The sequence below is a fragment of the Mustela erminea genome, chromosome 2 (assembly GCF_009829155.1).
Source record: "Mustela erminea isolate mMusErm1 chromosome 2, mMusErm1.Pri, whole genome shotgun sequence".
Classification (NCBI taxonomy): Eukaryota; Metazoa; Chordata; class Mammalia; order Carnivora; family Mustelidae; genus Mustela; species Mustela erminea.
In genome coordinates, this window is record NC_045615.1 from 150,422,988 (window position 1) to 150,435,024 (window position 12,037).

A 12,037-nucleotide genomic window follows, 5' to 3' on the forward strand; every position below is an offset into this window, starting at 1 on the left:
TCACGATACCACGTTATTATAATATTATTAACTCTATTCCCTGTACTATACTTTTAATTCCCGTGACTTACTCATTCCATTACTGGAAGGTGGCATCTCCCACGCTTCTTCACCCCTTTTGCTCATTTTTCCAACTCTCTTCCCTCTGTCAACCATCAGTTCGTTCTGTGTATTGGTAGACTCGATTCTGCTTTTTGTCTGCGTATTCATTTCTTTTGTTTTTAGATTCCACGTATGGGTGAAATCATATGGTACCGACCTTTTCACTTAGCATAATATTCTCTAGGTCCATCCATGCTCTCTCGAATGTCAAAAATCTCATGTTTTATGGCTGCGTAATATTAGACACACACACACACACACACACACATACACACACCTTGTTTGTACTTTTTTTTTTTTTAAGAGATAGAGAAAGAGTGAAAGCAGAGTGGGGGGGTACTGGAGGGAGAAGGAGAGAGAGAGAGAATCTTAGCAGCCTCCATGATTCGATCTCATGACCCTGACCATGACCTGACCCAAAAGCAAGGGTCAGGTGCTTAACTAGATGGTGCTGACGGAGCCGCCCAGGAGCCCCTATTTCCTCATCTACTGATGGACACTTAGGTTGCTTCTGTACCTTGGCTGTATACAGAATGGTGCATCTATCTTTCTGAATTAGTGTTTTCATTTCCTTTGGGTAAATACTCAGTGGTAGAATGATTGGGTCATATGGTATTTCTATGTTTAATGTTTTGAGGACCTTCCATACTGTTCCACAGTAGCTCTACCAATTTACATTCCTACGAAGAGTGCACGAAAGTTCCTTTTTCTTCACATCCCCACCAACATTTTTTATTTTTTGTCTTTTTTTTTTAGTCATTCTGATCTGTATTTTAAATAGGCAGATATAATTAAAGCAGAGAAACTACACCCTTGCGATATTTATTTATATTTGGTTCAAACCACAAGTCTAAAGGAAATTGTTGCTTTATTCATAATATAAGCATCAGTTTGCAATGCAGGTCATTCCTTCAAGCCTTCTACATTTGAAAATTAAATGAACTTGCCTCTCTTTTCTTACTACTGGAGGAAAATTTGTAAAAAAAGAAGATCAAAAAGCAAGCACTCAAAGTATATTTTGTTTAATGAAAAACATTCACATTCTCAAAAAAATTCATCAAGCTAGATGCTTGTTTTGATAAAGAAAGTATCAGGTATTTTTGTGTCAAACTACAATATAAATAAATTGCTCTGATTGTAATTCAATGATGTATCAAATGTAATGTCAATTATTAATAAAATTAGATATACCAAAGTAAATGAAAATGCCCCCCACAGTCCAATAACCTTAAGATATTTCTTTTCTCACTTCACTTTGTGTTAGTATATCACTTAACAATAGACCATTATCCGTAAATATTGATTATGCTGTATTGATGTCTACCAAACAATGCATGACCATTTAATAGACATAAAAGCAGTTACAAAATGGTTTATCATCTACTTTTAGTAAATTCACCTGTAAAATATCATCACCGAGTTGATTTGAATGAATGCCTCTACAGATGTACATGTGATAGAGGAGGTAAAATAGAGAAAAAAAAAAAAGATGATGTGAAGTCAAAAAGTCAATCCATACTGTCATTCAAAGATGAATCTGATGCTTTGGCTGATGAAATTAATACCCAGTTGTCATTAATTTCTTTCTAATTGTCTTACTTTATTAGACCTAATTCTTATTCTTAATTCTTCAGTGGGAAAATAAAATCCTCTATGGACGAAGCATGTCTTCAACTCTACTTTGTCTCCAGAATGCTCAATAGAGAATAATGAATGCAGGAGGTACTAAATACAGACTTAGTGTCTGAAAGCATGGTAGGCAGTTTTGGGAAAATAACATGAACAAGTCATTCCAATAAGCTGTGTAAAAATGTTTCAGTATTCTAGGTAAACTTTTTTTAGAATGTAATAGAGGATTCACGCATATTCTTAATTTAAACGTTATTTTACATCTGCGGTTTCACTCTTACACCACATCTAAAGAGGATACTAAGCCGATTTACAGGATACCAGGCCATCGGGAAGTCTTTCCGAACTCTGCTTTCAAGGACTGGTAATAAAGGGCAATGGCACTTCAGAGTAAGGTTTTAAAGAAATTGATATTCAATGCATATCATTTTACAACATGCATCTTTACTAAGTTCGTAGCATACATGCCAATGAGACAAATGATTGAATAGGTCAAATGCTGAGCTGCTCTGATTCTGAGCTGAGCCCCAGAAGCAATGGATCATTGACCATGTATCTGCTGAACAGGGTATCAGTTTGCAACTGGAATTGACACAAAGAGTGGACTTTAAAACCAATTTGCCAGTAAGCAATGGGCAGAATAGAGTTTCCAGATTAGAGAAAAAGAATGGTATTAACAAAATCATTGCTGGTATAAAAACAGACTGCAGGTATTTTTATAGAGAGATTTATGGAAAAGCAATATCAAACAAACCTGATTATGGAGGTTCTTATTATTTGCCTAAAGAGGAAGGATAGGAAACAAGTATCAGAACCTCTTGCAAGTATAATTTTCCTTAAAATGGGGGCCAAACACACCTTGCAGCAGAATCATTAGCTGTGTGCATCTCTGTATGTGTGTGTGTGTGTGTGTGTGAGAGAGAGAGAGAGAGAGAGTGAGATAAAGAGAGAAAGAAAATATATGGATTCTCAGGCTCTCCTATAGATACACTGAGTCACAAATTTAGGGTGCGGAGTCCAAGAGTAAGTAATCTTTAAAAACATTGAGAGTGAAAATACCATGTATTAGCCTTAAATAGCACACCATTATTATATAAAATTCTTCTCTAGAATAGGTTCAGTCTTACTCAATGAATCATTTTGTCAAAATTAGAATGTTTAAATGTTTAAAGAAGAGAGATTAATAAAGTAGACGGGCTACCTAAGTGGTGGACCTTAAATAATATCTTATTTCAGAATCCTAGAGAACCTAAACCTATGAATTACTCTTAGGATTCTGCATCTGGATCCTTAAAAGTAAGTAAATAAATAGAAGACATTCACAAACAAAAACTTGTCATGAAATTATTTGAAGAATTTCAAAATTCTTTAAAACACCCCTGGGTGGTTCAGTGGGTTAAAGCCTCTGCCTTCAGCTCAGGGCATGATCCCAGAGTCCTGGGATCAAGCCCCAAATCAGGGTTCTCCGCTCAGCAGGGAGCCTGCTTCCCCCTCTCTCTCTGCCTGTCTCCCTGCCTACTTGTGATCTCTGTCTGTCAAATAAATAAATAAATAAATCTTTAAACACACACACACACACACACACACACACACACACACACACACACACACATTCCACATCAAACTTCACTACCAGGAATTGGAATTACAACACAAATTTGAATAATACAGAAACCGTCAAAATCATTCATTAATTATTTCAAAAAACACAAGTGTGAGGCACTGTTGTGACCCCAAAGGAAAGATTCCAGAAAAACAGCCGAGAGAAGTTACAGTCATTGTAACTAAAAGAGTTAGTTGCAGTCATTGTGCTCTGTGTTATGTTAGAGACACATGTGTGAAGTGAAGAGCAGAGAAAGCTTTTCTCAAGGAAGCAGCAGTTTAAGCGGATTTGCAGCCTGAGCTATCTCGGATGAGGATATAAGAAATTGGGCTTCAGGGGAGGAATAGCGTGTGCAATTATTTCCTGGGGAGTCGGAGTGTTGCGGCTCTAGGGTAAGAATTTCTTAGTTTAGATTCCTATTCCCTCACTTACTAGATTTGTGACCTTGGTCAAATCACTTCACATCTTTAAACGTCAGTTTCTTCATCCTAAAATGGGAATAATAATAATATTATGTCATGAAGATATTGTTAGGATCAAAGAAGAAAATGCAAATAAAGGTCTTCACGTGACCATGCACACAATAAATGCCGAGACATGTCCGCCATCACCGTGTCTACCGTGTCACCACAGCAGGTAGAAGGGAGACAGAGAAGCAACAGAAGACTCTGGAGCGCCTTTGTAGAAACCAGGTGAACCTTTAGCAGATTTCTAAAGCCACTGAACCCAGCAAGAACTATGATGGCTTCTGAAAATATTAAATATTGCAGCCCATCCACTTAAGCCTTATTAAATAAGCCAGAGATGAATTATGGACCGACTAATCAGGGTTTCATCTTTGAGCTTTGTTTTCAAAACACAAATAGGCATAGGAATAAGCACTTGAACCTCACTTAAGCCAAGTTTCAACTTAAATGGGAACCTTCAGTTGGCAAAATTAGAAGCTTTTCATTGGTAGCTGAAATATAAGTAATTGGTCATAGAAACATCAGCTTGAGGCCAATATAGAGATATCCATGATATGTAATTAAACAAAACATTTGTCTCTTAGGTATCTTTCCTCTGAAACTTTAATAATTGAGCAAAATTAATGTCAATCCACACACAAAAATTATGTAGTTAACAAATTTTTTTTCCAAATATATCTTGATTCAAATAAAATTTTCTTTTTTTCTTTGGGGTTTTTTGTTGCTCTTGTTTCATTTTGTTTTCTAATGAGCTTTCATTCTGATTTTTATTTTATTTATTTTAATGTATTTATTTTTATTTACAAGGTATTTTCCCCATTTTGCTCTTACTTTGATATTTTTATTCTTTGTGCTATTGCTCTGGATATTTTTATAAAAATTAGAGAAACTTCAATGCTAATATCAAACTCAATGTTTTAAGATATCACTGAAGATAGAATAACCATTGGAAAATAGTATTTTTGCTTTACTCCTCAAGCTTGAAGCAGTTAGTTTTGTTACGTGTATAATTAGTGGTTATAGATGTTTGCTTTTGAATTTTTTTTTCCCTTGTATCTTACCCCACCATTGAGTTTGTCTGTATAATATTTGTAAAGTTTAAAACCTGTTTGTCCCATAGTTTCTCTCACGGACTGACGCTATTTAGAATATTAGTGAAAAGTTTCTTAAATGTTATTATGTAACATTTATTAATGCCTTATTACATGTTAGGCATTATACTACTTGTTTTACAGATATTAACTCATTTACTCTTCACAACCATCTATGTCATAGATGCTATTATTTGGTATCTGGGAGGTCTAAGTAACTTACCCACATCACATAGCTAGTAAATGACAAAGACATTACGGAAACTGGAAACTCTGGCTCCACGATCTAGAAACTTAACCAAAATATTAATCTACGACTCTGTGCAATGGATTCACACACACACACACACACACACACACACACTTTCTACTCTCTGCATTTCATTTTGGAAGACAGTAAATCTATATTAGGAATATCATGTAGAGAAATGGGAAAATAACTGAAAATGTGGTTTACTGGTTTTGTTGGTTTACTAGTTTTGTTTTTTTCCTGTTTTTTGTTATTTTCCTTTTTATTTTCTATTTTTTTTTTTTTTGAAAATCAGGAATAATAATTTTTTTTTATTGATTTAGGCTCCAATGTATCTTTCAGCAACATTAACCACTCTATACAACATCGCTTCAAGGGCACCAATCATCCTGTATTCTAAAGAGCACAAATTAGGGGGCGCCTGGGTAGTTCAGGCAGTTAGGGTCTGCCTTCAGCTCAGGTCATGATCTTAGGGTCCTGGGATGGAGCTCTACATTGGGCTTCCTGCTCAGTGGGGAGTCTGCTTCTCCCTTTGCCCTTTTTTTTTTAATATATAATTTTTTATTTTTTATAAACATATATTTTTATCCCCAGGGGTACAGGTCTGTGAATCACCAGGTTTACACACTTCACAGCACTCACCAAAGCACATAGGAGAAGAATAAATGAAACAAGATGGGATTGGGAGGGAGACAAACCATAAGTGACTCTTAATCTCACAAAACAAACTGAGGGTTGCTGGGGGAGGGGGTTTGGGAGAAGGGGGTGGGATTATGGATATTTTTTTTTTCTAAAAGAAAATTTGTGTATACCAAATGAAATTCACTATATTAAGATTTTAAAATGAAAAAGGAATCTGCTTTTGTGTAATCCATGAAAATGGATTTGGGATAAAAGTGGATACATAAGAAAGTATAAAAACCAGGTAAAAGGTTTGCATAGTTCAAAGACGGTAAAGTGCCAAGAGGTGATCCTATTTTATTAACCCAACCCTCAACACCTGAAATACAAATATATATAATGAAAGATAGAACAAAGAAGGGAGGGCGGAAAGAATGAAGGAGGAAAGGAAAGAAGGGGAAAAGAGAAAGAGAGAGTGTTTAAACCAGCCAGAGTAGATTTTGTTTGCAACTAAGAAAACAGACATTAAAAACAAAAATTGTTCCCCCAAGAGCAATGTTTCAAGCAACAATCTTTAAGGGAATGGGCGCATAAACCCTAGGACTTGACTTAGTTGTATTTCAGTGTAGCAAGGACCTGTTTTGCATTCGAGGTGGTGATCTAACAATGTCTGGCATATAACAGCATGTTTCATCCCCTGAGGTCCCTTCAAAAAAAGGGCTTCTGGAACATAATATTTTGGGAGACCAAATTCCACCTGTTTTTATACTATAAAAGTATGAGAAATAGAAGAAATATGGGAAGAACTGACTGTATCCAAGTGCACTGGAGAATTTAAAGAAATAAAATAAGAAGCTTAAAATTTAAATTTTCAGCTCGAGTCATATGAGATCATCAGAGAGTCTCCCTGCCAAAAGTCCTCTTACTCAAGTGAAAAGGATAACAGAGCTGCACATGAAAGTTCAAGTCTTATTTCATAGAATTCTGGAATTGTAAAAATGATTGAACTTATTGCAGTGACTTATGAGAAAATGAGGCCAATGATTGGAAGAAAAAGTGAAATTCTGAGCATGGAATGCAGATATAGGAAAGAAGTCAGATAACTGAGCATATTCTCAACTTCTAAAACTTACTGGGTCTCTCTTGCTACCAGATTCAGCTGTCCCACACCTAAGAAAGTGATTCTTCACATCTTCATTACCAAGCCTACACCTTATCTATGATTGTTATCTATGATTGTTAACTGATAGATGGAAGAAATTCTCTTCCTGCCCAAAACTATCACTCCATCTCAACTCAGAATACAAATATTTTCTTGAAAGCTAATATTCTAGTCAATATTGGGGGCAAGAAATTTCCTAGATATAAGAATCACAAGATTCTATGACTTAAATTGGCCAAAGTATAATAAATGTACATAAAAATGAATTTTATGAGTTTCTCACATGCATAAGAGCTGGAAATTATTTAATTCAAGCTAGTATAAATTCATGATTAGAGATTCTGGATTCAATGTACTTTTCCAGGTCATTGGCACAAGTGCTAAATGTTTCTTTGATTTTTTTTTACCAAAATCTGCTGAAAAAGGAGTGTTAAAGTGGATTGATATTTCAAGAACTGTGAAACTACCCACATCTTCAGGAAGGGCCCAGGGACATTTTCTTTATCATAATGACAAGAAATAAATTCATGGCAGTGACACAATCATAAACAAAATCTCTATAATTTCTGTTCTTTATACTTAACACAAGAGTTGAAGCTGCGGTGAAATAATTTATTGATTTCTATAGGGCACAGGGGTGGCAGAGGCCAAGCAGTAGCACTTGCCATCGGAAGGAGGTGGGCATGAATTTCATAATAGGCAGCAGTATTTGGATGGCAAAATGTCTAATTCAAAGACCAAAATTATGGTCTGTGCCACTTGATTTGTGCCACTAATGACATGATTTGTGCCACTAATGATATGAAGGTCTGAGAAATACAAATCAAAATTTAGTGAGCTGATAAGTCATGGTAACTCACCAATTCCCAGACCTGAGTTAGCTTATACATGGTCCCTGACTTAAGATGGTCCAACTTACTTTTTTTTTTTTTTTTCACTTTTATAGTGTTGCAAATGTGATACACATTCAGTAGAAACCTTACTTAGAATTTAGAATTTTGATCCTTCTCTGGGCTAGTGATACTCTTTCATGAAGCTGGGGAGCTATTCTGTAAGCCACAGGCCTGACAGACACGAAGTCACGAGGGTAGACAACAAACAACACTTAAAAGCATTCTGTACCCAGGCAACCCCCTGATTTTTTTTTTCTGCTTTTCGTATAGTAGTTGATAAATGACACGAGTTATTCAACACTTCATTATAAAATAGGCTTTGTGTCAGATGATTTTGCCCTACTATAGGCTAATTTTGATGTTCTGAGCACATTTAAGATAGGCTAAGGTAAACTCTGATGTTTGGCAGGCTGGGTGTATTAAATGCATTTTGGACTCAGATATTTCCAACTTAAAATGGTTTTATCGTGATAGAAGATAATCATAAATCCAGGAAGATCTGTACATACCCCACAGTCCCTTAAATGAAGAGAAAGGTGATTGTCTTTAAAGAAGGATTGCGCGATAGCAACATATGTTTACACTCAACATCTGCCTTTTAGCTTCTCTGAAAGGTATTTCTGACCATTTCCAAATAAACAGGCAGGCGGAGGGGTAAATGCCCAGATCTTTCACAGTTATTGAATGATAACTGAGTGTCTGAACCAATATTAATCCCTGTGAATTCCAAATACTACTAAGAAACATTGATCTGAGTGGACATTATGTGGTAAGTGATGAATGAGATGCTGTTCTGAGCCCATAGTACCATTGGCACATTGATGCCTTCTCCATCCGACCTTTGATTCTTTCTTCAGGTCACACACTGGTACATAGTTGGAAGATTTACCTTGCTCTTGGAAAAAACCTCTGTCTCTGAGGCCCATGAAGTAAAATCTGTAAAACTATAGTAAAGGCCAAATTAAATATTTCCATCCTACCAAAGCAGGAAGCACAAATCTTTATTGCATCTGTGGGGAAATGCAGAAATTAGTGCCACCATAAAAAATATGGAAGAATAAAGAGTGGGGATTATGAGTTTTAATGGCTTGTTTAGTTTGAGTAGAAGACAAACTAATCTTGCCAAAATATGTATTTAATCAGGTGGTGATTACAAATACACCTAATATAGTCTCTCCACTGTTGAAAATCAACAAATATCTTTACCGCTGTTTAGTAATGGTCTAATAGGTGACAATAAACTTTTTAAACATCTCAATACACAGAAACCACCGGAAAACATTGGTTGCCATCTTGGCAAGGGCAACAACCTACTTTTACCATCTCATTTCAGCATTCTCTTAAATGTCCAGCTCTACAGCAGAATTCAGTCTTCAGGGAATCCTGGTCATCCCAATATCCTAAGATACATCATGCTGGTCAACTATATGAATGGCATCAAACTGAAAGTATTTGATTAAATGGGATTATCAATTACCCCAGACACCTTTGCAAGAACCAAGGAATAAAAACTATCAAAACATAGGGGCATCTTTCTTAGTGATATATCGGTACTTGATCTTAGCCAAAAGGCCAAGAAACGATCTTAGTGCTATCACTGATAGTCTGGGACAGGTAGGGACATCCCCACCAAAATGTGTGTTGCATTTGCAGCTCGTGTAATGTCAACCGAACCCTCTGAAGACAGAAACCAAGAGCCTAAGATTGATTCAAAACAAAGTTTGGTCTGTTTTACCTCAGAATTAGAATTCTCTACCTTTGCATATTAAAATGTTAGTAATTGAGGGTTTTGTTTGTTTGTTTGTTTTTTGTTAGAATAAGCTTATTCTTTCCTGGGATAAAATATGCATTTGTATATATTTTAAAAGTTTTAAATTTTAGCACTTGATAGCATATGCCTAGAGCAATATTATTTTAATAATCTAGAAGGATTGGGAGATGAAATTTGAAAAACATTCCACAAGTTAAGCCTCTGCCTTAGGCTCAGGTTATGATTGCAGGGTCCTGGGATCGAGTCCCACATCAGGCTCTCTGCTCAGCAGGGAGCCTGCTTTCCTCTCTCTCTCTGCCTACCTCTCTGCCTACTTGTGATCTCTCTCTGTCAAATAAATAAATAAAATCTTAAAATAAATAAATAGATAAATAAATTTAGACAACATCTTGCAAGAATAAGGTGGGCATCATAATGATATAATGACTGGGAAAGTGTTTTAAATACTGTATAAACATCCATAAATTTGTCACAATCACTATCTTCAGTCTAAAATCATTATTTATTTTTATAGACAAATCAGCTAGGTTTACGTAATCAATTTCAGTTCCTAACTTAATGTAGGATTCTCATCTTGAAAAAAAAATTACTTGTTTTTCTTCTGGTACTTTACATATATAATGTTGAATATGGACATTTCAGACTGTGCATTGAAATTGCAAAAGATGACTGATGTCAACCTTCTTTGACCATCTCAAATGACCTCAAGGAGAAACCAAAAATAAGAACTGGAAAACCAGTTAAGCAGTTGCAGGCCAGTAATAATCCTGAATAAGATGATATGATAGAAACAGAATGTATTATAACAACATAAGGGTCTCTCATGTGCCTAAGTGGAAATCAGTAAACCTTAATTTCTACAACCAAAAGAATTATAACTTGGGATGCACAACTATACGATGGAGAACCATTTGCAAAGATGGGTATCCTTTTCCTTTTTTGCATATAATCCTCTGTAAACTGACAAGCTTTGGAACAGTTCTTCTAGCAAATTAAAATACTATCTCCTGGGCTATAGTCCTCAGTAAGACACCGAATAAAACATATATTAATCTATTTTAGGTTGGCTTTTTTTTTCTTTTAGTCAACAACACACTTTGTTGTTGTCACAAAAATAAATCAGAAAATGACAAAATAAATTGCAAATCTGTAATGAATCTACTACAAAAGAAACGCATTTCTCAAAAACCCTCCTTAAAAAAGTTTGAAACTAAAGTTAAAATCTGCTGAAAGAAATTTTATATAAAAATCACATACAGCACAAATAATTTGCTTCAGTTTAATGCTTAAAAATATTCAAATATTAAAAAGTAACTATTATAACCCATTTCCCATAATGTTGGCACTTGATAAATGCACAGCAGTAGTGATACTAAATATAAGACATCTTAAGAGCTACTTGAAGTTAACAATTTTTGTGCAAATTGAGGCTTGGTTTGTCTAGAATGGTTAGATACTAAGAAAATCTCTTCTTGTTTTGATTTTTTTTAAAGGTTTGCAAGGCTTTTACTGTAAGTGTATCCTGAGAACCTGAAAAAAGCAGCAACCAAAATGTCTGCTCTGAATACAAATGTTTATTTTATATGAGAGCCGTGCTTTGAACAGCTGGATGAAAATTATTCCTGGTATTTAAGGTATTTATACATCAAAAAAGCACACTTTGCAGTCTGAACAGACTAGCAAGTCAAAGACAACTAGAGCAAATATTTATTAAGTACATCATCTTTAAAGTATAAAGTCATTTGCTATACCTAGTTCATCAGAGAGATATCTTTCAAGCAAGTTGAGGTTATGCAAGCCAGAGATTGTTCTCCCTGAGGAGAGATCACTCTTAGTGATTGTTCAAAATGTTTTCAGTATATTAATGGAAGACTCATACACACAACCAAGTAAAGTTGAAAGATGTTGCATGAGAAGCCTGAAATCATATGTTATAAAGCCAATATTTTTCTGACGTGGGAAGGCAGTACACATTTACTGAACACTTGTGACTAGATACTGGGACGGAATATCGACTTAAACCAGTATTGCCAGCAGCTGAGTCTAGAGTGAAGGAAAACTTAATTTTCACTATTCCTATCCAGCTCTTTAACACTTTTATTGTTTCCATCTTAGGTTAGGGAGCAAATGGAGAAAAATATAAAGGATTCACTTAGGGAGGTAGCATATGAGTGCAAACTTTTCTCCCACTGAATTAAAAAAAAAATGCTGTGGACATCTATGCAGCGCGGATAAGAATATCTAGAATATTTAGAATGATTCTTAGTGAATTACTCAACTGCTTTCATATTGTCCAAGCTGCTCTTGAATATTTCCCTCAGTTAAATCAATCAGAAGGAACGAAGAATTTAACGGCATGCATTTTCTTTTTCTCAAGAGGTAATGACTTTACCTGACACATTCAATAATTCAAATTATTTTGGCTAAGACATGGTTACCAACAGCTTT

At 35.3% G+C, this 12,037-nt stretch overlaps 1 protein-coding gene across 11 annotated transcripts in view; it reads right to left on the bottom strand.

Moving 5' to 3' along the window:
- The window catches only part of EPHA5 (EPH receptor A5), a 348,209-nt gene that overhangs the window by 154,446 nt on the left and 181,726 nt on the right, over positions 1–12,037 (bottom strand). The window contains exon 6 of one of the 11 annotated variants that reach the window (XR_004283480.1): positions 3,767–3,822. The exons of 9 other annotated variants lie outside the window; for them this stretch is intronic. Coding sequence is in view for 1 of the 2 variants with exons in the window: in XM_032334452.1 (XP_032190343.1) it covers positions 3,818–3,822 (5 nt within the window). In the remaining variant the exon portion in view is untranslated. Of the gene's footprint in view, positions 1–3,441; positions 3,823–12,037 lie in introns of those variants that run through there. One more of the 11 variants, XM_032334452.1, reaches the window with a different exon arrangement.